The sequence below is a fragment of the Pezoporus wallicus genome, unplaced genomic scaffold (genome assembly GCF_028554395.1).
Source record: "Pezoporus wallicus isolate ANWC-B61680 ecotype Strahan unplaced genomic scaffold, APGP_CSIRO_Pwel_v1 contig_13863, whole genome shotgun sequence".
Lineage (NCBI taxonomy): Eukaryota > Metazoa > Chordata > Aves > Psittaciformes > Psittacidae > Pezoporus > Pezoporus wallicus.
Window position 1 is genome coordinate 42,284 of NW_026635001.1, and position 21,020 is coordinate 63,303.

Sequence of the window (21,020 nt, forward strand, 5' to 3'; positions counted from 1 at the left end):
TACGTAAAACCCGCACCAGCACCGCTTGTGTAACCTCCTTTAGATAATCCCCAGAGAAACACTCTGTGTTCCAGCTAAATCCCAGCTCAGCCAGCACGCCGGGAGCACCAGACCCCTCTGCCATGCTCCCTACAACCTCCACTTCCCCTTCCACCCCTCCTCCTTCCCCAGACATCAGCAGTGCTACATGGGCCTGAGAAGAGTTTGCTGGGTCTCAGCCCACTTTCAGCCAGCTCCTCCTTCCCACACTGAGCCCCGGGAAGGTCCTGGCTGCAGATGTCCCCCAGGGTGGCGGGGGGGTCACACCATGCACCCGCTGCCACGTCCCAGCCTGCAGCCGGCCCGGGAGGCTGAGCCAGAGCATTTGTCCTTGGCTGACCCTGCAGCAGTGGCCGGGGGGGGACGGGGACGGACGGACACACGGGGCCTGGTCACCCCCTCTCTCAGCCCTGCCAGGCCTGGGCCTCATCCAGGGCTACCAGCGCCTGCAGAGCACAGATGGCAGCGGATAAAGGGATGGCTGAGACCCCCACATCCTCTGTGAGACATCCCCTCTGGGGTGCTGGCACTTTGTGCCTCTGCCATGGAGAGGAGGGACCTAGGGTGCAGATGCAGGAGGGGATGAGGGACAGGAAAGAGGGAGAGAAAGGGAGGGAGGGAGGGAAGGGTGAGGAGGGTAACTAGAAAGGGAGGAAGAAATGAAAGCGGAGAGAAAGGGAGGGAGGGAGGGAAGGGTGAGGAGGGTAACTAGAAAGGGAGGAAGAAATGAAAGCGGAGAGAAAGGGAAAGGGAAAAGGATAAAAAGAGAAGAAATGAGGAAGAGAAAGAAGGAAAAAGAACAAAAGAAAGAAGAAAATTAAACCAAGGAAAGAGAGAAAGAGCTGACAGGGAGGGAGGGAAGGAAATGGAAGGTAAGGCAGGAGTAAGGCAGGGGGCAGGAGGAAGAAGTGATGCGGGGGACACCCCAGCTCTTCAGGTGCAGTCAGAGGGTTCCAGGCCTGGCCCTGTGCGGCTGGAACCACTGTCCCTGCCCTGCCACATGGCACAGCACAGCCCCATGGCATGGCAGGGTCCTACAGCATTCCATTACATGGCTCCACGGCACAGCCCCACGACGCAGCCCTGTGTCATGGCATAGTCCTGCAGCACTGCACAGTCCAATGCCACTGCCCCATAGCACAGCCAGCCCCCCCGCAGAGTCCCACAGACTCCCCTCTCTGCCCCTACTGACCGCAGGTATCCCTCCCCAGCACATGGTGGGAATCTCCCTCCCCATGGCCAAGCTCTGAGGCTGCACAAGCCTGAGGGGAAGAGCAGGTTGAGGGACCCCAATCTCCCAAGCCAGCTTGGGGGCACACTGTCCTGCCAGGAGGGTTTGGCAGCACAGGTCCCGCAGTGGCATCTGCCACCCCAGCTGTCCCCTGCCAGCATGGCAGGAGCTGGGTGCCCGGCCAGGACAGCAACTGTGGCCATGGGCAGGCACCCTGGGGGGGGGGGGGGGGGAATGGCGGGTGCTGGCACAATGGAGCTCCCTTGTGTTTTATCCACTGGGTCCAGGGACTGCTTTGCCCCCCCAGCCCTAGCACTGTGGACGTGGCACCCTGGCTGGGGCCACAGGGCTAAGACATGAAGAACTCGCTTCACTGGTGGCACTGCGGGAAAGCTGCCTGGCTCTGGCACGGCTCCGGCACACTGCCGGCTCAGTGCACTGCGGGAGAGCCGGGGAAGCCCTGACCTCCCCAAGGTCACCGACACACCATCCACAGAGCTACAGTGTGCCAAAACCAGCCCAGTTGCAGCCACCTCCGGGACACAAGAGATGCTGCAGGGGATGGGGATGCCTGTGGTCACAGCACCCTGGTGAGCCCCTTTCCAGCCCACCTCTCAAGGGCAGGGATGCAGCCCCTGTGGATTCCCTGTGGATAACCTTGTGTGTATTGCTTTTGGGCCCTGCCTGTAGAGTGGAAATATACAAGAAACCTGGAGAGGGGCTTTGGACAAGGACCTTTAGGGACAGGCCAAGGGAAATGGCTTTAACCTGACAGAGGGGAGACTGAGATGAGCTCTTAGGCAGAAGCTCTTCCCTGTGAGGGTGCTGAGACACTGGCACAGGGTGCCCAGAGAAGCTGTGGTTGCCCCATCCCTGGCAGTGTTCAAGGCTGGGTTGGAAACGGGCTTGGAGCAAGCTGCTCTAGTGGAAGGTGTCCCTGCCCATAGCAAGGGCTTGTGACTTGAATGATCTTTAAGGTCCCTTCCAACCAAATACCGTGCACCCCATCAATCTCTTTGCGCTCTTGCCCATAAATACTGTCTTGGGGGGCTGGCAGAACAGTGCTGCCGGAGGGAATTCCTGCCCTTCCATCTGGAGGGACCACGCAGACGCTTGGCACGTCCGCACCCAAAGCCCTGGCACAGGCTTCCCGGCAGATTGGTGCCATCTGCCTCAGCAAGGCTGGTGAGGGGAGATAAGGGGCTGCCAAGGCAGGGGGATGAAGATGCTGGCAGCATGGTGGAGGTCCCTGCCTCCCCCTGGTGCCATCCACGCAGCGTCAGGGCCAGCAGCAATGCCACCCTGGGACCTGCTGCCTGCTCACCCCTAGTACCCATCTGCTCCCACTCCAGGCACTACCAGGGGGAGCTCACTTCAGGGCAGAGCCTTGTCCCCAAACCCCCATCAGCTGCAGGGTCCCTGCCAGCTCTAGAGCACCCCAAAGAGTGTGAGGGGACAACACTGAGCCAGCCAGCCTCTTTACAGCTCCTGCTGCCCCCCAGCTGGATCAGCATCAGGATGCAAGGATGGAGATGCAGGGCTGGAGATGCAGGGCTGTGGGATGCAGGGATGAGGGTTTAGGGATGGGGTGCCGGGATAGGCGCACAAGGCTGCAGGGAGGGGGGCACTGGACCCCCAGCTTGGCTCTGCTCGCTGGGAGGGATGTGCTGCTCCCGAGGTCCCGGCACATGGAGCGACTCCATCGATCCCCGGTTACTGCAGTGACTTTCACCAGCGACCTCCGAGCTCCCCCCGCAACCCCCCACTGCAGCGCCTGCCCCGCCCCCACTGCGGTGTGCACAGCCCAGCCCCGCACTGGCCCCGCACCAGCCTGCACCTATCCTGCACCCAGCCCCAGCCCCGCACCGTCTGCACCCATTCTGCTCCCATCCTGCACCCAGCCCCGCAATGTCTGCACCTATCCTGCACCCATCTTGCACTATGCTGCATCATCCTGCGAGCCTGTACCATCCTGCTCCCAGCCTGCACCATCCTGAATCCAGCCTGCACCCATCTTTCACTGTCCTGCACCATCCTGCTCCTAGCTTGCATCATCCTGCTCCCAGCCCGCACCATCCTGCTCCATCCTGCTCCCATCCTGCACCCATCTTGCACCATCCTGCACCATCCTGCTCCCAGTCTGCACCATTCTGCTTCCGGCCTGCTCCATCCTGCTCCCAGCCTACACCATCCTGCATCATCCTGCACCATCCTGCTCCCAGCCTGCACCATCCTGCTTCCAACCTGCACCATCCTGCTCCCAGCCTGCACCATCCTGCTTCCAACCTGCACCATCCTGCTCCCAGCCTGCACCATCCTGCTTCCAACCTGCACCATCCTGCACCATCCTGCTCCCAGCGTGCACTATCCTGCTCCCAGCCTGTACCACCCTGCTCCCAGCCTGCACCATCCTGCTTCCAGCCTGCACCCATCCCGCACTCAGCGCCCCGGAGCCTTTCCCCAACCAGGCTCTCCTCATTTCTTACTTTCCCCCGTGGGTCTTTCCCCAGACGAGCGGGGGAAGCAGAACGAGAGCTCCCCCCGCCCCGGCGCTGCCAAAGCAGCAGCAGGGAATTTGTGCTGACCTCAGCAGAAGACGCCTGGCCCAAAACCACGTGTGCAGCCGCATCAGGGGGGGCGTGGGGAGCTCGAGCGGCCCGGCCGGGGGGGCCCACATCCCCTCAGTCATCCCCTGTCACCCCCCTGGACCTGAGGATGCTTGGGGGGGAGGAAGCTGCAGGGTGTGATGTGCAAAGGGGAGAAAGCAGGATGGGAGCAGGATGGGTGCTGCTGCCTGGTCCTGGGCTCCCTTAACCGGGACCCGGAGCGACCTTAACAGGGCAGCAGGAGCCTTATCGGAGTATTTACAGCCCCATGTTCCCAACTAGAACTCAGGTGACCGCAGGCGCTGGGGACAAGGTCGCTGCTAGGGGGTGGCAGAGGAGTACCCACCTCCCTGGGGACACCCATCGGCAATGGCATCCCAATGCAGTGTGGGGGACCTCAGAGTGGCTGCCATGGGGGTCCTGATCCCTGCTGCCAGCACAGCCACGGCAGGGCTCCCACTTCAGCCCAGTCTAGTCCAGGATGCCCCCACGCCAGCCCAGTGTGCAGCACCCCATCCCAGCCAATATGGGGTGCCCTCAGCATAGCATATGGCATCTCAGTTATGCCCTGGGGCTTAACTGGATGGATCCCAAACCCAGTTCAGCCCAGCACATGCCAGAAGGTGTGGCTGGGCAGGCAGATCCTGGTGGCACACATGGCTCTATCTGAGGGGACTCCCAGGCAGGTGAAGGCCATGGGAGCAGCAATCCCTTGGTGCACAGCAGGAGCTGCTGGTGTCTGGGTTTTGCCCCAGCTGGCGTTATCATTGCTCCTGTCCCCACCTTGGTCACCCACTGGGTGAGGGACTGTTACCACAACCCACAGCAACCTGGCAGTGCTGGATGCTTCCAGCTCCAGCTCTTGGGCACACCAGGAACAGGCTGTTACTGGGCTGCTGGCACAGGCAGCGTGGGATGTGGGATAACCCCCCCAGATCCCCCTCTGGGGATGCCCAGAGCCAGGAGCATCCTTGGGGGCCACTCACTCCCCTTCCTGGCACATGAACCTCCCCCTGGGGGCTGGCTCCATGGGGACTCATCCTGGCTCTGACCCACAGGCAGACGAGCACCCACCTCTCTCACGGACGAAGTAAGCCAGGTAGAGGTCCAGCTCCTTGACAGAGACACTAATGTGGTGGGGCTGGACGCAGAGGATGGGGTTGGTGCACTGGCCTGACTTGACCAGGCGCTCACCGTCGGTGCTCTCCAGTGGAATCCCTTTGAAGAGGATGACCATGACCAGGTCCAGCCGCCACACCTTGTCTGCCTGCCGCAGGCAGTCGATGCGGCGCATCTTCCCCTTCTGGTCAGGGTTGGAGAGGACGCAGCATGAGGGCTTCTTGCCGGTGATGGAGAGCACAAAATCCTCGCGGCACTCGGGCCGGATGTCCTTGCGCAGCTTGGCCAGAAGGCGCGAGGCCCATTTCTGTTTCACCTCTGGCTTCTCACTCAGCAGCTCATCTTTCACCGCCCTCTCCTCGTCCTTCGTCATCCTCTTCTCATGCTTCTTGAAGTACTTGCGCTTGCGGGCTTGCAGGTTGAACCATGTGTAGGCGAAGGCCCGGACATGGGGGAGCAGTGCCTCAATGAAGGGGTGGAACTCATCCTGTGGGGCAGAGGGATGGGTGGTCACTGGAGAGGGGCTTTGGATAAGGGCATATAGGGACAGGTTAAGGGGAATGGCTTTAACCTGCCAGAGGGGAGACTGAGATGAGCTCTTAGGCAGCAGTTCTTCCCTGTGAGGGTGCTGAGGCGCTGGCACAGGGTGCCCAGAGAAGCTGTGGCTGCCCCATCCCTGGCAGTGCTCAAGGCCGGGTTGGACACAGGGGCTTGGAGGAAGCTGCTCTAGTGGAAGGTGTCCCTGCCTGTGACAGGGGGTTGTGACTGAATGAGCTTTAAGGTCCCTTCCAACACAAACCAGTCTGGGATTCTACGATCTGATCCTGACAGACACAGCAACCCTACCTGCCATTGTGCCTGCTGGAGCCACCACTCCAGCAATGGTCAGACACTGCCAGCCCACAGCATCCAAGGCACCCATGTCCCACTCCCCAGCTTCCCCTGCACCAGTGGAACGCTCCCTCAGTTTGCCCCAGTTGCAGCCATGCTCCAACTGCCTTTCTCATGTGTGAGTGCTGCAGTTATGGGTCCAGCCCCGGGAGAAAACAAGAAATTGCATCCCCAAGGTGTCCATGTGCTGCAGCCAGGGGAGGACCCAGAGCCCAGCAGGGGATGGGGCAAACAGCTCTGGACACCGCACTGGTCCCACTCGTCCTAGGGCAGCGATGCCATTCCCTGGCTCAAGCAGCTGTGTCCCAAAGTGACCCTGCTTGGAGGGAACAGTGTCCCCTGAAGCAGGCTCCCTGCACGGATTAACCCCATATGGACCCTGATAACTGCTACTTGGTCCCAAGTCCAGCACAGACCCACTAACCCCAAACCAGCTCCTGCACAGCCTCAGACCTGCTTCCTTTGCACAGACCTTGCTGCGACCTGGCACAGACACCCCAGCACAGCCCCCACTGTCCCCTGAACCCAGCACAGACACCAAGAACTGCATCACCCGTCACCAGCATGGCCTCCTCAAACCCACCAAAAGTCCCCCAAGCACAGACCTGCTGACAGCCCCTGCTCTGGACCCAGTCTCACCAGAGCTGTGACCCCATGGGTGTCCCCCCATAGCCCACCAGAGACCCCTCTTGCTGGAGAGCCCATCCCACCCATGGAAACCCAACTCTGCTGGGAGATGCAGAGCCCTCCTGACCCTGGGGACCCATCCCAGCCTGGGGGACCCATCCTGCTAGGGGATCGCATCACCAGTGGCTGCTCACAAGGCAGCTACAGCCCACCCCCCCCAGGTCTGGTTCCCTCCCCAGCAGAAGCCACTAATTCAGTGCAGCTGGGCAAGGGCTGGGCATGTGGCTTAAATTAGGGAAGAAGGTCAAACAAAAGTAAGACAGGAGCTGAAAAAAGCAGCAGCCGGTTCCAAAGCCAGCCCTTGGCCAGGGCAGTGGGCAGCTCATCATCCTTGGTGGCCACTTATTCCAAAGAGCCCAACAAATTGCTGCCATGCCCCAAAAGCCTGCTGTGTGCAGAAGCCCCATCAAGCCCTTAGTGCCTGCTGAGTCCTCCCTGTACCCAGGGTCACAGCAAGACAGGAGCTGCCCCAAAGCCATCAGCCCGTTGGCAACTTTCCCTCCAGCTTATCCTGCTCTCCAAGTTAAGCTGCTCAAGAGGGGTTAGGGGCAGGCAGCCAGGGGCACTGGGTGGGTGGGATGGCTGCAGCTGAGAGGGACAAACTGAAAGACCTGGGGTCCATCCCCATGCTCTGCACACAGCACAGAGCACCGGCAAAGGGCCAAAGGGCTGGTTAAGTGCTTCTCCTGCTGTTTTTCCTTTGCGGGACTGGAAAACAGAGATGTGCTGCAATACCCCAGACAAGGCTGGTCCTGGGGCATTTCCGGATGGGAATCTGGCATCAGAGCCTGTGCTTGGGCCTCATCCAGCCTGGGCTTGTAAGAAAGACCATGCCCACGTTGGGGTGTTGCCAGCCCCAGCACAGGAACCCTCTTGTTTCCCCTTCCACAGAGAGCACTGGCTTTCTGCACCAGATGCAGTGAGGGGAAACTGAGGCACGAGTCAAGCCTGGCTGTTAGTGTCAGTCTTGCCGTGGAGCTGGGCATGCTGTGCCAGGACTAACTGGGCTTTAGCAGCACCCCAGAGCTGGTGTGAGCCTCTCTCCATGCCCATCACTGCCACCTCTGACTCCAGCTGCTCGGCAGGTGCCTTCCACCCTGTCATGGTGGGGGATGCTCTGTGCCGCACAGGGACACTGCAGCATAGGCTTGATCGGTCCCTGAGCATCCTCAACTTGAGCACCGTGTCCAAACAAGTCAGGCTTGGCAAAACAGCCTGAATTTTCCAATGAAAAAACCAAAACACTTCCTCAGGAAATTCCCGAGCAGATTTCACTGGAGGAGGGGAGGAGGATGGGAGGGGTCACTTACTTTGTCAGCAGGTTTTGGTCTCCACCACATGGCTGTGGGGAAGAGCAGGACGGTGTCTCTGTGGCACGCAGGGAGCAGTGCAGAGCCCTGTGCGATGAAGGGGTGTGGAGGGGCCCCGCCAGGCTCCACACACCCCAGCACCACTGCCAGCTCCTGCTCCCTGTGGCCACACCAACCCAGGCAGGGGCCGGCACACTCAGCACCAGGCACTGTGCCCCCATGGGAAGCTTTGGCATGGTGGCAGAGGGGGGGATGCTGCTGGAGAGATTCCAGTAATCCCCAAAATCCTCAAATCCTGGTGCCCAAAAGGCGCACGTTGAGGATTTGCTCCTTGCCCCAACCTCAGTTTCCCTTCACCAAAGGCTTCGGGTGCCTTTGGCATGGATGAAACTCTGGTATGGCCCCTGCAAAGCCTCCAGGAGCCACTTCTTAACTGTCTGCCAAAACGGCTCTGGGTAATAAGTTAACCTGGGAATAAGACCTGTTGCTGAGACAGATGCCAATGATTGGGAAGTGCTCATTAGAGGGGATGGAAGGAGGCACTTAGGCCCTGAAAAGCACCCAGCCCTTCCTGGGGCCAGCCTGCACTCTATTAGAGCCCATTTTAAAATAATTGCTCCAGAGGAGGAAATCTCTTTGGATTCATCATAAAGTATTTATTAACAAGAGCTGCAGCCAGGCTTCCCGGCCAGCTCAGCACATCCCCAAGAGGCTTCCCCAGCCCTGGAGAGCAGCACTGACATGCTGGTAGCGAGGGAAACTGCGGCACAGGGCAAAGGAGGGACCCCAGGAACATAGCTGCGGATGGGACAAGCCTCTGCACACCCAACCCTATAGCAGAGCTGCTGTGAGGTAGAACACGTTGTGGTGTGGAGGTGAAGGCAGGACATGATGCAACCATGCCATGGCTCTTCTCCCCGAACCACAGAGTTTTTTGTGCCCCCCTCTCCCCTGAAGAAGACAGCATCCTCCAGCCACACATCCATGTGGGGCTCTAGGCTGTACCATACCCACAGCATGCTCTGGATGCAGCCACCCTGTTGTCAGGAGGGTCAACCAGGATGGATGCAAGCTCTTGTGCTTCATTTACTGCCTTGATGCTCAGCCCCATGCAGGATCAGACTGCGATGGGCTTATAATAAAGTACCTAGCTTGCCACGTGTCTGGGTCCCTGGTGGTCCTGGGACCCTGGGAGCCTTTTGGGCTCCCCATTCCTGGTGCTGCCCACAACCACCCCACCAGGTCCTGTGGGCGCCACGAGCACCAGGTGCTGGGGCCGTGCCGACATGCTGACGCTTGGAAGTGGGAGCATGCCGAAGCCACAGGTCACGGAAGGCCGTCCAGGCAGTTTGCTTAGAAAACAGCAGGAAGAAAAGCAGCTCTCTTCAGGTGCCAAGCACTGCCTGGGCCTGCACCAGCCAGCACAGCCTCTCCTCTCCTGGGGGAGGCAAGCTCTGCCCCCATCATCCCACCTCTGGTCTGTACCCTCACCTCCAACAAGCGGTGTCGCTGGTCCCACCCTGTCTTTGCCAAATACACCCCAAACTAGGGAGTGCTGTACACGGGGTATGGGATGCCCCAGTGGTGGTACCCTGTGGAGGAAGGGATGGATGGATGGATGCATGGATGGATGGATGGAGCTGGGAGCACCGCTTTCCTGCAGATCCCTCTGGTGCCTCACTTACCCCATGTGCTGTCCCTGCTCATCCCCCTCTGAATGCAGGAGCCAACAGCTCAGCCACTCCCCCAGGGTGCCCCCAAGATTTGCTTTCAAAGATGGGGAAACTCAGGCATGGCACCGCTGCAGGAGAAGAGGGATATGACAGCAGCAGATAGGATCTGGGAAAAGCCTCACAAGCAGCACAAAAGGAGCATGGAGGGGACCTAGCCCATGGCCAAGGAGACATGCCCTCCACCCCGGGAAGGATCCCATGGTCTGCAGCGCTGGGGCCACGTGGCTTCCCAGCCGACCTTCCCCCCCGGGTCTCCAAAGAAGGGAAATGTTTCATGGAACTGGAAAAAAAAAGCAGCTTTGCCAACAGTACCCAGCGCTGCCAGCTCCTCCACCCAGCCCTATGTCAGCATGGGGCTGAGGGTGCCCCACTGCCCCCCACCCTGCACAATGTGGCTATGGGGGTACCCCACACCCATCCCAGCCTGGGAGCTGCCCCCAGGATGTGGCGCCAGGGTCGGTGGCATATGCAACCCCAGGAGCACAGAGAGAAACTGAGGCAGGAGACACCCTGGCTCAGCATCACTCCCCAGCACTGAGGGAGCCCTCAGGCCCCGCAAGGCCGAGCCCAGGGCTCTAAGCCCAGCTTTAGCCCCTGACACAGGAGGTTTTATTTCCCTCCCAACGTATTTTTAGCCCTGTCTGCTTGTCCTGGCCTTTTCAAGGGGGGAGTAATTCCCCCAACACACCTCCATCACACACCATTAAAGGTGTGGTGGTGCAGACAGGGGTCCCCAGTTCCCTCATGGGGGGGGCCACCAGAGGAAGGGGAAGACCCGGGGGGGGTGCCTCTGCACCCTGTGATGGGCTCCCCGTGCTCACCTCACTGCAAATCCAATCCCTGGCAGATTGGATCAAGTCACCAGTTAAAAATAACCCCGGCCTTTCCCTGAGGAGCTGACAACCTTGCAGGAGGATTGTCCACCCCGGGGCCTGTGCCAAAACCATGGACATGTCCGAGGGCCAGCTTCTGCTCCAGCATCTCAAAGGCTCCCTGGGGGCTGGGGACAGGCCATCAGGACCCTGCATGTAGGCATGGGGAAACTGAGGCACAGAACAGCAACAGGGAACAAAGAGAGATGAGTATTGGCACTGCCCCGAGCACAGCTGCATTACTGCACCCTGAGTGCTGAGGGACGGGGGTACTCTAATGGGGGCAAACAGGGGTTCAGCTGTGGTTGGCAGCTCTGTAGAACCTTCCTCCGGAGGCTCAAAGGCTGAGTCCAGCTGGGTCCGATTTCGGGAGGGACTTGGATGCCTCCCAAGCAGCAGGAATGGGGCCAGCTCGCACAAAGGGGCTCTGTTTGGGACGCTGGCAGTGCCCAGAGCAGAGGTTGGTGGCCAGCTCCCTTGTTGCCCCTCTCCCATGCCAGGTGCTGCTCCCCAGCCAAAACAGAGCCAAGTGATGGATCAAGACTGTCTTTACCTCCTGGGATACCACTGTAACCACTAAGTGCCACTGCCACACCACGGAGCCTGCCATGCCAACCTGCCTCATGACGTGGAGGCCACTAGCCACCCACCCTGGGCTATTTGCCCAGGCTGGCCCAGAGCCATCCCCTGGGGGAGTTCAAGGTCCCCGAACTGGGCCGGGTGTTCTGGGAGCAAATATCTCAGCCAATATCCCAGTGGAGCAGAAGGAAACCCTCCCACCAGCTCGATGCCACCATGGGATGTAGTGGGATGCAGTGCTGTCTCCCACTGCCTACCCCAGGGCTTGGGGACTGTACCCGTGCAGCACCCGTGTGCACACCCTCAGTGACACCAGGCATCTTCAGCCAGGGTCTCTCTATCCCCATCCCCACACAGGACACAGCAAGGACTTCATTCTCCAACCAATTCCCCACCACTAGGCAAGGAGGCTGCCGAGTGCGTCCTGGTTCCCTCCGGCGGCACCTCAGGATGCAATGCAGTCATTGCTAATGCATCTGGACTCATTTATGGGGATGAGAAAATGTTTCCAGGTTTCCCACAAAGTCCCATTAAGATCCCAGTCCCACTCTATTTTTAGTGCCCTCATCAACAACGCCTTCCCCAGCCACCCCGGCGCTCTGGGGCCCCATGGGGCTGGTGGGGGCACCCTGCCATGTGGGGAGCTGAGCTGCACGATGACCAGAGAGCTGGAGGGGGGGAACCCCAGCCCCACACGCCCCAACCCAGCCTCTTTGCATACATGGGTGCACCCCGGTGGTGGGGATGCTGCAGCCTGGAAGGAGACCTGGTAAGAAACAACGTCAAAAGCCACCCATGGGTATAGCATTGGCCACGGAGCCAACAGAGCTGTGGCACCCTGCTCACTGCTGAGGATGGAAAGGGATGATCATGGATGGAGAGGGTATGGTGATGCCACGCAGCGCAATCCTGCAAGTGCAGAGTCACAGCATGCAGCAACAGTGGCTGGTGACTGGCCCAGCCAATCTCCTCCTGCCACCAGCATGCCCTGAGCGTCGGCAGTGGCTCCCCCCAAGGCCATGGGTGCCCATGGGACTAGAAGGGGCTTGTGTGGATCCTGCCCTCGGCCCTGCGCCCTCCCGGGCTATCTATAGCCATGACCTCAGCAGGAGCCGAGGCAGGCGCCTGGCCATGCATCCTCCCTTCTTGGCAGAGCTCTGGCCACAGCCCCCACCCGGTACAGAGCTGCCGCCAAGCCGAGGCTTTTATCCCATATGTTCACTAATCTGACAGGATTCGGTGGCGGGGGCTGTCCACAGGAGGCTCACAAAGGCCGTTTCCAGGGGGAGAAACGTCCAAGAGACAGCAAACACTGGTGGTCGAGGTGCCGGGTGTCACCACATCCGGTGACAGGGTCCAACCCTGGAGGCTGGAGCAGAAGGGCCATGGGTGACCTGGCTCTAAGGAGGTGGAGTGCAGGCAGGAGTGACCTGAGGACACCCTGCAGCTGCTCCCCGCAGGCGCCGGGGTGCTGCAGAGCCAGGGGGAGACCTGGCTGCTCCCCTACAGCACCGCAGGGGAAGCGGGGAAGAGGTGGCCCAGGGGAGGGGAATTTCCCGGCTTTTTTCTCCACCAAACTCCTGGGCTTGTGCAATTAAGAAAAATTTGTTTAACAAACTCCCGGGGGAGTGGAGCGGGGTGGTGGGGTGGCGGGCGGCCAGGGGTGCTGCTCGCACAGGCCTGCGCCCTCCCGCCTGTGCCTTTGATCAGCAGCGCGCCTGGCCGGGGCAGGCGAGCGCTTCCCTGCAGCCAGTCAGCAGGAAAGCCGAGCCGAGCCACGCTGGCCTTGACCGCAGTGGATGTGCCTCCGTGCCCTGGCCATGAGCCCCACAGCTCATCCCACCACTCTCACACTCGCTGGAGCACCCTAATGCCCCCGCAGTACCTCCCAGCACGCAGCCCCCCAACCACCCAGCCCTTGGAGCGCTGGCTCCAGGCGCGCGCTCCTGCTCACTCCCTTCCTCACGCGGTGCCATTTCCATGGAAAACCCTTGACTCGGCACTTTTCGCCCCGCACCACCTCATTGGTATTCGCAGCGTGCCTGTCCTGGTGCATGGGTTACTAAAGGAGATTTTGTGTGGCGCAGCGTGGCGAGGTCACACGACAGCCCCAGTTACTGGGAAGGAGCCGGGGGATAGCAAGATGGGGGTGCACAATCCAGCACATCCCAGCTCCCACAAAGCAACCATAGGATGGAGCAGCTTCATGGTCCATCATAGCGGGGCAAGGCAGGCAGGCAGTGGGGAGCTCTGCAGCAAACACCATGGTGGTGGCTCCCCAGGGTCACTGCCATTCTCCATCTTCCCTGGCAGCACTCTAAAAGATGGGAGCAGCCGGAAAACGGGGGTTCTGAGAAGAAAGCAGGGTGCTCGGCACTGCCAGGGGCTGGATGAACCCTGGGTGGCATCCCTGGTGGGATGATGCCCCTGGGATGGTGTCCTGGGATAAGGTGGGAGTAATGTTGCCCCTCATTCTGGGGCAGTTTTGGGGAAAGGGGAAATGACTGGGTGGAAAATCAACATTTCTCTCTGGGTTAGGGTTTTGGTTTTTTGTTGTTTTTTTTTGAAAGCAAAAATATTCCTGGATTTTTCGTGATCAGAAACACATTGGGGGTTTTTTTTGGACAAGAGCCGGTCAAATACCATTTCCCCGCAAAGAGAATGCAGGGGCCCTTTGCAAGGAGAGCAAAAGACTTCTCAAAAAAACAAGATAAAAATCCAGGTTTTAAAACAAATCCACCTGGCTGCAGATCTGTACAAATTCCTGAGAAGTGGAGGGAGGGGTGTCAGCAGGATGGCTAGATCGTGGCCTTCCCGTGCCAGGCGGTGCTGCCTAGGGGAGAACTGTGCCCATGGTGGGCAGCCCGAAGCCCAGACCTGAGGATTTCACCCAAAATGCTGCTCCAAGTTGGCTGCTGGCCAGGGAAGTAGGATGGATGTGCTTTCCAAGCAGTGGCAAGTTAACCGGGAAATCAATCCTTGGCAGGGGCTGGCCTGTGGGTCCCCTGGCACAGGAGCACTGTCTCACCTGGGCCATGGGATCCTTTCCCAGCTCCTCTCCAGGACTTGGGAAGCGCCGAGCCTTGGCGGCCAGCACTGGGTCCAGGCCAAGCTGGCACAGTGCAGTGCAGCCATGGGGATGCCTGCCTGGGGCCCACATGACAGACAGGCAGGCCCTGGGATACCCTGCGCAGGGGTCTCTGTCTGCTTCCAGAGGGTGACACCATCTCATCAGGTGACACTCAAAGAGCCAGGGAGGGAAGCTGAGTTCTTGCCTGTGCCGATCTGGCGCACCCAAAGCTTCCAATGATTCTTTGGTACCAGAGTTTGGCACTAGGCAGTGCCCCACTGGGGCTCAGCCCCACGGTGCTGTGGGGACATCACTGGCAATGCCATGTGGCAGAGACAGGCACCCATTGATGCTCCAGCCACTCCCCATCACTTTCACCACCCTGCCCCAACCGGCCCAGCACAGCCCAAGGTGACACTGGAGGAAGCACTTCCCTGGGGGTCCCCAAGGAACAGATGGTGTCCTGGGCACCCCAAAGCCCTGCCTGCAGCACCCAGCTCAGCTGCAGGGACTGAGGGGCACGGGAGCCCCCTGGCCTCCTCCCACCAGCACTCAGCCCCTTGGTAGCGCTCGGTGATGATGCTGCCACCCTGGTGCACCAAGAGCCATGGCACGGACAGGATTCCGGCCTCACAGGGAGATATTTTATCTCCTTCCAAGCCCTCCTTCTTCCCCTCCAACTCCATGTCAGTGCCACCACCATTCTTATCCTACCATCCAGAGCTTGGCTTGCCCTACGACAAGCACAGCCATGACGTGGAAGACAGGGGACAATGGGTACCCCTTGGAGTGCAGGGAAGTGTCCAGAGACCGGGCACGGAAGGCTGGTACAGGCAGTACTGAAAAGCTGTCAAGCAGGCACGACAAGTGGTCCTGGAAAGCCCTCCCCTGCAGGAGCCTGCCTCCATCACCCCAAGGCAGAGGACACCATCCTCTCCTCTCCCACTACGTGCCAAACAAAGCTCCAGACTCTCTCTGCCGCGCATAGTCCCGAGCCAGGATGAATCTTCGGCTGCCACCGTGGCAGTTTTCACCTGGGGTTCCCAAGCTCCCAGGGCTCCTGGGGGAGCCACCTTCCATGCTATTTTCTGCACCTTTCCAAGGAGAATGTGGCCAGCTCCTCTCCCACTGAGCCTTACCATGCCCCGTCCACACCCCACCACACTAGCCAAGCTGCCATGAGAGGGGTTAAAACCGGTGGGTCAAAGCAGGCTCAGGTCATGTGCCAATCCCAGCATCCACCCCCAGCCCACCCAGGATCGAGGGAATAAAAAAAACAGCCCCAAAGGGAACTCTTCCCTATTGCTTCAAGGTGGGCGGGCAGCAAGCTGGGCTTTGTTCAGTGAGCTGCAGAAGCGTGCGCATGCAGCGCTGGGCACACGGTGGGTTTGCTCTCTGCCCCAGTAACAGAGGGAAAGGCAGGAAGGGAGGCAGGGAACCGTGGGCAGGGAGAGAAGCACAAGCAGGGCCAGAGCTGCCCAGGAAGGTGAATTATTGGAGCGCTGGAGAAGGGTGGCTGATTTACTGCACGAGGCCCCAGCCAAGTTCAAGGTGATGCGGTGGAGAGTGGTGCAGCACTCGCTCCGGCCGCTCGCTCGGCTCTCACCCGACTGCATCTCTCCTGCAGCAGGTCATGCCACGTGCCCATCCCAGCCCCATGCATCATGCCTAAAACAGGATCTGGTTTATGGTGAGAATTTGGGATTAGCTCGAGCAGGGTCTGGCCTGGCCTGGCAGGCACAAGCAGGGCTCTCCTGAAGGTTGTGCTTAAAGAACAGCTTCATTGTTTTTCCCAAACAATACTCAGCAGATGGGAGAATTGAAAGTTGTGTTGCAACCTTCCATCTCTCTCCCCCCCACCATGCCCAGCTCACTGCTCCCATCCATTGGCAGCCAATCTGAGCTCCTGGATGGAAGCCAGTTCGATGGAGCTACTGGTAGAGGGGGTGAGCACTGGTGTTCCCTGTGCTTGCGTTTTTGGGAAGGAGATTCGCCAAAGGATGATCCCTGCTCCTGCCACGTGCCTGAGCCAGTGGCGATGGGCAGAGCCAACTTCCCTCTCCCAGTCCCAGCAGACCTGTGGGGCTTGGGAGAGGGTCTCCAGCTGGATCCCAGCAGGACAACCAGCTCCCATTGCTCTGGTTGCCTTGAACACTGGCTCCCACCTCACCTCGCCCCCAGCCGTAGGTACCAGAGTTGATGAGAGAAAGGTTTGCATAAGCATCACTGGTCATCACATTTGCACATCTACCTCCCCAGGAGCAACCCAAACCCTGCCCCGCCCCAACCCCAGTGCAGCTCCAGGAGCTGGGATAACTGTTACGACTCTGGGAACACCGCAGCAGCACCTCCCGAGGGACACATGCATGGCAGGTCCTTAACGTCAGGGTTATTTTGTCTTGTGGCAGTGGCTCTGGTACCACTTCCCTGCTAATCCAGAGAGCTCCCGGCCTGTCCCTGAGCAGGGATGGAGGTGAGCCAGGAAGTCCCCAGGCAGGGACAGAGCACCCAGGAAAGCACAAAGTGACCTCCTTGCCTGATGGGAGACTTGGCCAAGGCCCCAATGGGAGCATGTCCCGGCTGATGCCTTTGCCAGGGCTATTTTGGTGCCACTGGGCTGCCCAGTCCCAGCTTGGACCAGTTTCGGCTGGGAAGGGTGGCTGCCCCTAAATGCAGCCGGGGTGCAAGTGGCTGTGCCGTGCTTGAGGGGCCAGTGGTGGCAGCTCAGGAGATGCGTGAAGGCCGAGGCAAGGGCGGCTCCCGCGCACGTTCCAATGTATCCACATCACCATCTGCAGCTCCCGAGCCCAAGCAATCCTCCCCAAGGAGCTGAGATGGGAACAGCAGGGCTGGATCCGGTAGGTGCAGACGACGTCTGAACCCATCTGAGCCCAGTGGAATCGAAGCTGAGGCTACGCAAGGGCAACGGAGGGGGAAACGGGAGCCTTCCCCTCATGCAGGCATCGGGGCAGAGGCTGGGATCTGTGGAGGAAAATCCCACTCGCTGCCGTCGGCCGGGCAAAGTGCTGAGAATAGCTCTGGGATCCCAGATCTGGGAGTGGAACTGCCCCGGCCGTGCAGCCAGCGGCTCCCACTGCAGCCCAGAGCAGCGAGCAGGCAATCAGGGCTCAGCGCCGGTGGAGAGGGGGGTTGAGGGACCCCAGGAAGGGATGGAGTCATGGTGGAAGAAGAGAGAAGGAAAAAAAAAAAGAGAAAAGAGAGGAAAGGAGAAAAGAGAAAATAAAAAAGGGAAAGGAAAAAATAAAAGAAAAAAAGGAAAGGAAAAGAAAGAGATAAAAGAGAAAAGACAAAAGGGAAAGGAAAGGAAAAAGAAAAAAGAGAAGAAGAGAAAGAAGAAAAAGAAGACGAAGAAGAGAAATAGACAAAAAAGAAAAAGAAAAAAAAAGAAACAGAAAAAGAAAAGGAAAAAGAAAGAAGAAAGGATTGAGGTGTGACCCTTTGCCAAGTGAACCCTAGGCTGGGCAGCAGCACCCCAGGGTGCTGTGAACAGCCCCTGTGCTGCCCACCTCTGCCCCTGCCCATGCTTATGCCAGTACCATCCCCAGCCCCATGTGCTGCGCTGCACCCAGGGAGAGATGGGGCCAAGGCTGGAGCCCTGTGGATGTCAGGCACCACACAGGGGCCATGGGGCTACCCAGGAGACCCCTTAACTCCCCAGGTACAGGCCTCCTCAGGTGGGGCTGGACCCTGGCCCATGGTATCAGGGCCCTCTGGCAGGAGAACCCCTGGCATGGGGGGGCTCCACCAGCAGTGGCCACCCCTGGTGTGGCAGGAGGCTGGTTTAGAGCAGGGAAGAGGTTCCGGGGGGGGGGTGCCGGGATTAGCTGCCTGCTCAATAATTAAATAAATATCAGTGATCGATAAGGACAGAGCAAAGACGGAGCCGCAGTGGGCAAGTGGGGGTCCCCAAAGCCTCGCACTGGCTGCTGGGGGAGCCTTTGTGGACACCCCCTTCTTGCCCACACCACTGGCCACGCTGGCGTGGACTCGAGTGACACTGGCGTCCCCACACACTTGGCTCGGGGCTGTCCTTTGACACCAACATTCCCCCCCCCCAAGACTAAGGGGGTGCCCCCCACATCCTGCCACGCACAATCCCCCCCATCTCTCAGCCGCCAGTGCATGGCACAACTGCTTCCAAGTTGTCCCAAACTTGGAGGATTTTGAAAGAAAAGCCACCCCAAAACCCACCTCCTTGCACCCCACCATGTGCAGCCAGCTGGGGGGGGGAGGGGGAAGAAAAAGTTTCTACCGACACAAGTGGTGGTGTTGTTGAGGCTGAATCCACAGCACCGAGCCTCCCGCCGACCCTAAAGAGGGGATCCCCCCCGCACCCTCAAAGCCACCAGCTGGACCCCACAACCTCCAGGCACAGCAACAAAATAAACCAAACCCCCCAAACACCCAAACCACAATGCAACCTCCCCTCCCAACCCCACCCCAAGTGAAACCGGAGGCAGAAAACCCCTAAAAAGCACCAGAAACACCCAAAAAAAAAAAAAAAAAAAAAGGGTAAAAACGCGGTGCGGGGCCCGGGGGGGGGGGGGCAACGGGGCTGGGGAGGGGGGGCGAGGAGGATATAACCCGGGTCCAACTTCCACCCGCCGGGAGGAAAAATAATAAAACAATTAAAAATTATGTATATATATATAAAAGCAAATTTCCTCACCCGTTTTGGGAAATAAAACGTTTTCTTTTTTTCTGGGGTGGGGGTGTTGATGGTTTTGGGGGAGGGTGGTGGGATTAAAAAAGGCCAAAGGCTCACGCTGGCTAAAGGGAGGGTCGGGGGGGAGTCCACGCTCTGGCTGCGGGTAGGAGTCAACGGGGCCGCGGCCCCATCTGAGAGTGGGAGAGAAGGAGGGAGGGAAGGAGGGGAGGACAGCGGGAAAGGGAGGAAAAAAAAAGAGAGGAAAAAAAAAAATAAAATAAAATAAAAAAACGAGGCGAAGAAGAAGAGAAAAAAAAAAAGAGCGAGGAATGAAGTGACGTGATGAAAAAAGCCCATCCCAAAATATTACATCCCATTTAAAGATGTAGGAACCCCCTTTGGCTCGCAGGCCTAAAGGCGCTGCGGAGCAGGGGAGGGAGGGGTGACCCCCTCCCCTCCTTCCCCAAGGGTGACACCTCCCTCCCCGCGGGGGGACACCCCCCGACTCTTGGGTGTTTTGGTGCTTTTCTAATATCTAACTAACGGAGCCAACGCGGCAAAAGGCTGCAGATTGATGGGTAACCTTGGCCCCGGCACGGGGAGGGGGCTGCAGTGGGGGCAGCCCGCATCCACCACCCCCTCCCAATAACAAGCGCACGAAACGGGTCCGAGTCGCAGGTTCCCGCTGTACCGCGCACTTCCGCGGCTTTAGAGCTAATTACGGAAAAACAAAGGGAATCCCCCGCAGGACGCGGAGCCCCCGCCCCAAACACACACCTTGGGGGGGGGGGGTCTGACGGGTCCTTGCACCGGGGGGGGGGGAGGGGGGGGGGCGCAAAGGATTTTTTTCCCCGCCCCCCCGGAGCTCCTTTCCTGCACAACTCAGTCCCGCTCGCAACTTTCGCCGGCCCCGAATCTCCACCGGGGAATGAAGGGAGGGTTGGGGGTTCCCTCCCTCAAACCTCATTAAGAACCATACCAACTTCACCGCCCGGTCCGGGACCCCCCCGCACTCCCCCGACTCCGTGCTGGAGGGATGGAGCCGTTGCGAGGGGGTGGAGGAAATGAGGCAGAAAAAGCCCATTGCGGCGGGGGTGGGCTCATTCTAATATCGGGGATGGTAACTGCGGAGGGGGGTGGTGGTATCTGCGCCCCCCCCTTCCCCGGTGCGGGCAGAGCCGCGACCCCTCCGGAGCGTCACTTCCAAGTTCAAGTCGGAGCTGCCAGCGGCCTCCCCGCCCCTTTTCTAGCGGCCATTTTCAGCTACATCCAACCTTCCGCCGGCTGCGGGGCCTCCCCCCGCACTACACCTCCCCCCCCCCCCGACCCCCACATCCCGCCCCGCACCACGACACCCTCAGCCCCAAACCGCGGGTGGGGACACGGCAAACCCCCTACCCCAAAGTATCCCCCTCAGCAACCAACTTTTGCCCGTGGGTGCACACGCAGAGACACGCACACGCGGGGGGGGGGGGGGGTAGGGAATGGGGGCGTAGGGGGGAGGTTGGAGAGGAGGAGGAAGAGAAAGAAAGTAGAAGAGAAAACGAAAGTGTCGTGGGACCTACCATCGCCAAGTGCAATTAACGGGCTGCTGCGGGAAGCCGTGCGGGGAGGGTGGGCTGGGGGCAGTTTGTGCTCAACCGTGTGTTTGCCACCGAGGAGGAGGAAGAAAAACGTCGCCCCCCCCCTCCAAAAATAATAATTACAGGATGAACACCCCACGAATAACGTTGCAGCCCCCTCCCCGCCCCGGCCGGGGCGGTCACGCTCGCTCCGGCTCCGCCGCGCTCCTGTGGGCCATGTCCCGGGCTCCGCAACTCGGGGCCCGCACCCGGCCAGGCTGCGGAGGGGGAGAACGTGGAGCCCGGCCCGGCCTCATGCACTGCCGCCCCCCTTCTCCATCCCGTTCCCCTTCCGCCCCACTTTCTCTGTCCCCCTCAGGGTTCCCCTCCACAGCATCCCCCTTTCCCCTACTTTGTGCACCCCCCTCCCCCCCCACCCCCCCCCCCCCCCCCCCTGCGTGCCTCTTAAAGCTACAGGCCGCTTTGCATTAGGTGGGGGCCCAGGCTTTGCTCCCCGTTTCCTGATCCCACTTAGAAAGTTGGCAGCGACCCAGGAACTGGGTTTGGGCTGGGAGAGAAGGGCTGGATGGGGGGGGGGGGATATCATTCCTATTGCTTTTATCGACCCCCTTTGTGTCTGGCCCTGTGTTTT

General features: G+C 59.7%; 1 protein-coding gene across 3 annotated transcripts in view; it reads right to left on the reverse strand.

Moving 5' to 3' along the window:
* Positions 1–20,689, reverse strand: part of NFIC (nuclear factor I C) — a 32,346-nt gene extending 11,657 nt beyond the window's left edge. For all 3 annotated transcript variants that reach the window (XR_008971043.1, XM_057400092.1, XM_057399984.1), the window contains exons 1-2: positions 20,372–20,689; positions 4,951–5,482 (exon numbers count right to left, since the gene is read on the reverse strand). Coding sequence is in view for 2 of the 3 variants with exons in the window: in XM_057400092.1 (XP_057256075.1) it covers positions 4,951–5,482; positions 20,372–20,374 (535 nt within the window). In the remaining variant the exon portion in view is untranslated. The remainder of the gene's footprint in view (positions 1–4,950; positions 5,483–20,371) is intronic.
* Positions 20,690–21,020: the final 331 nt, after the last annotated feature.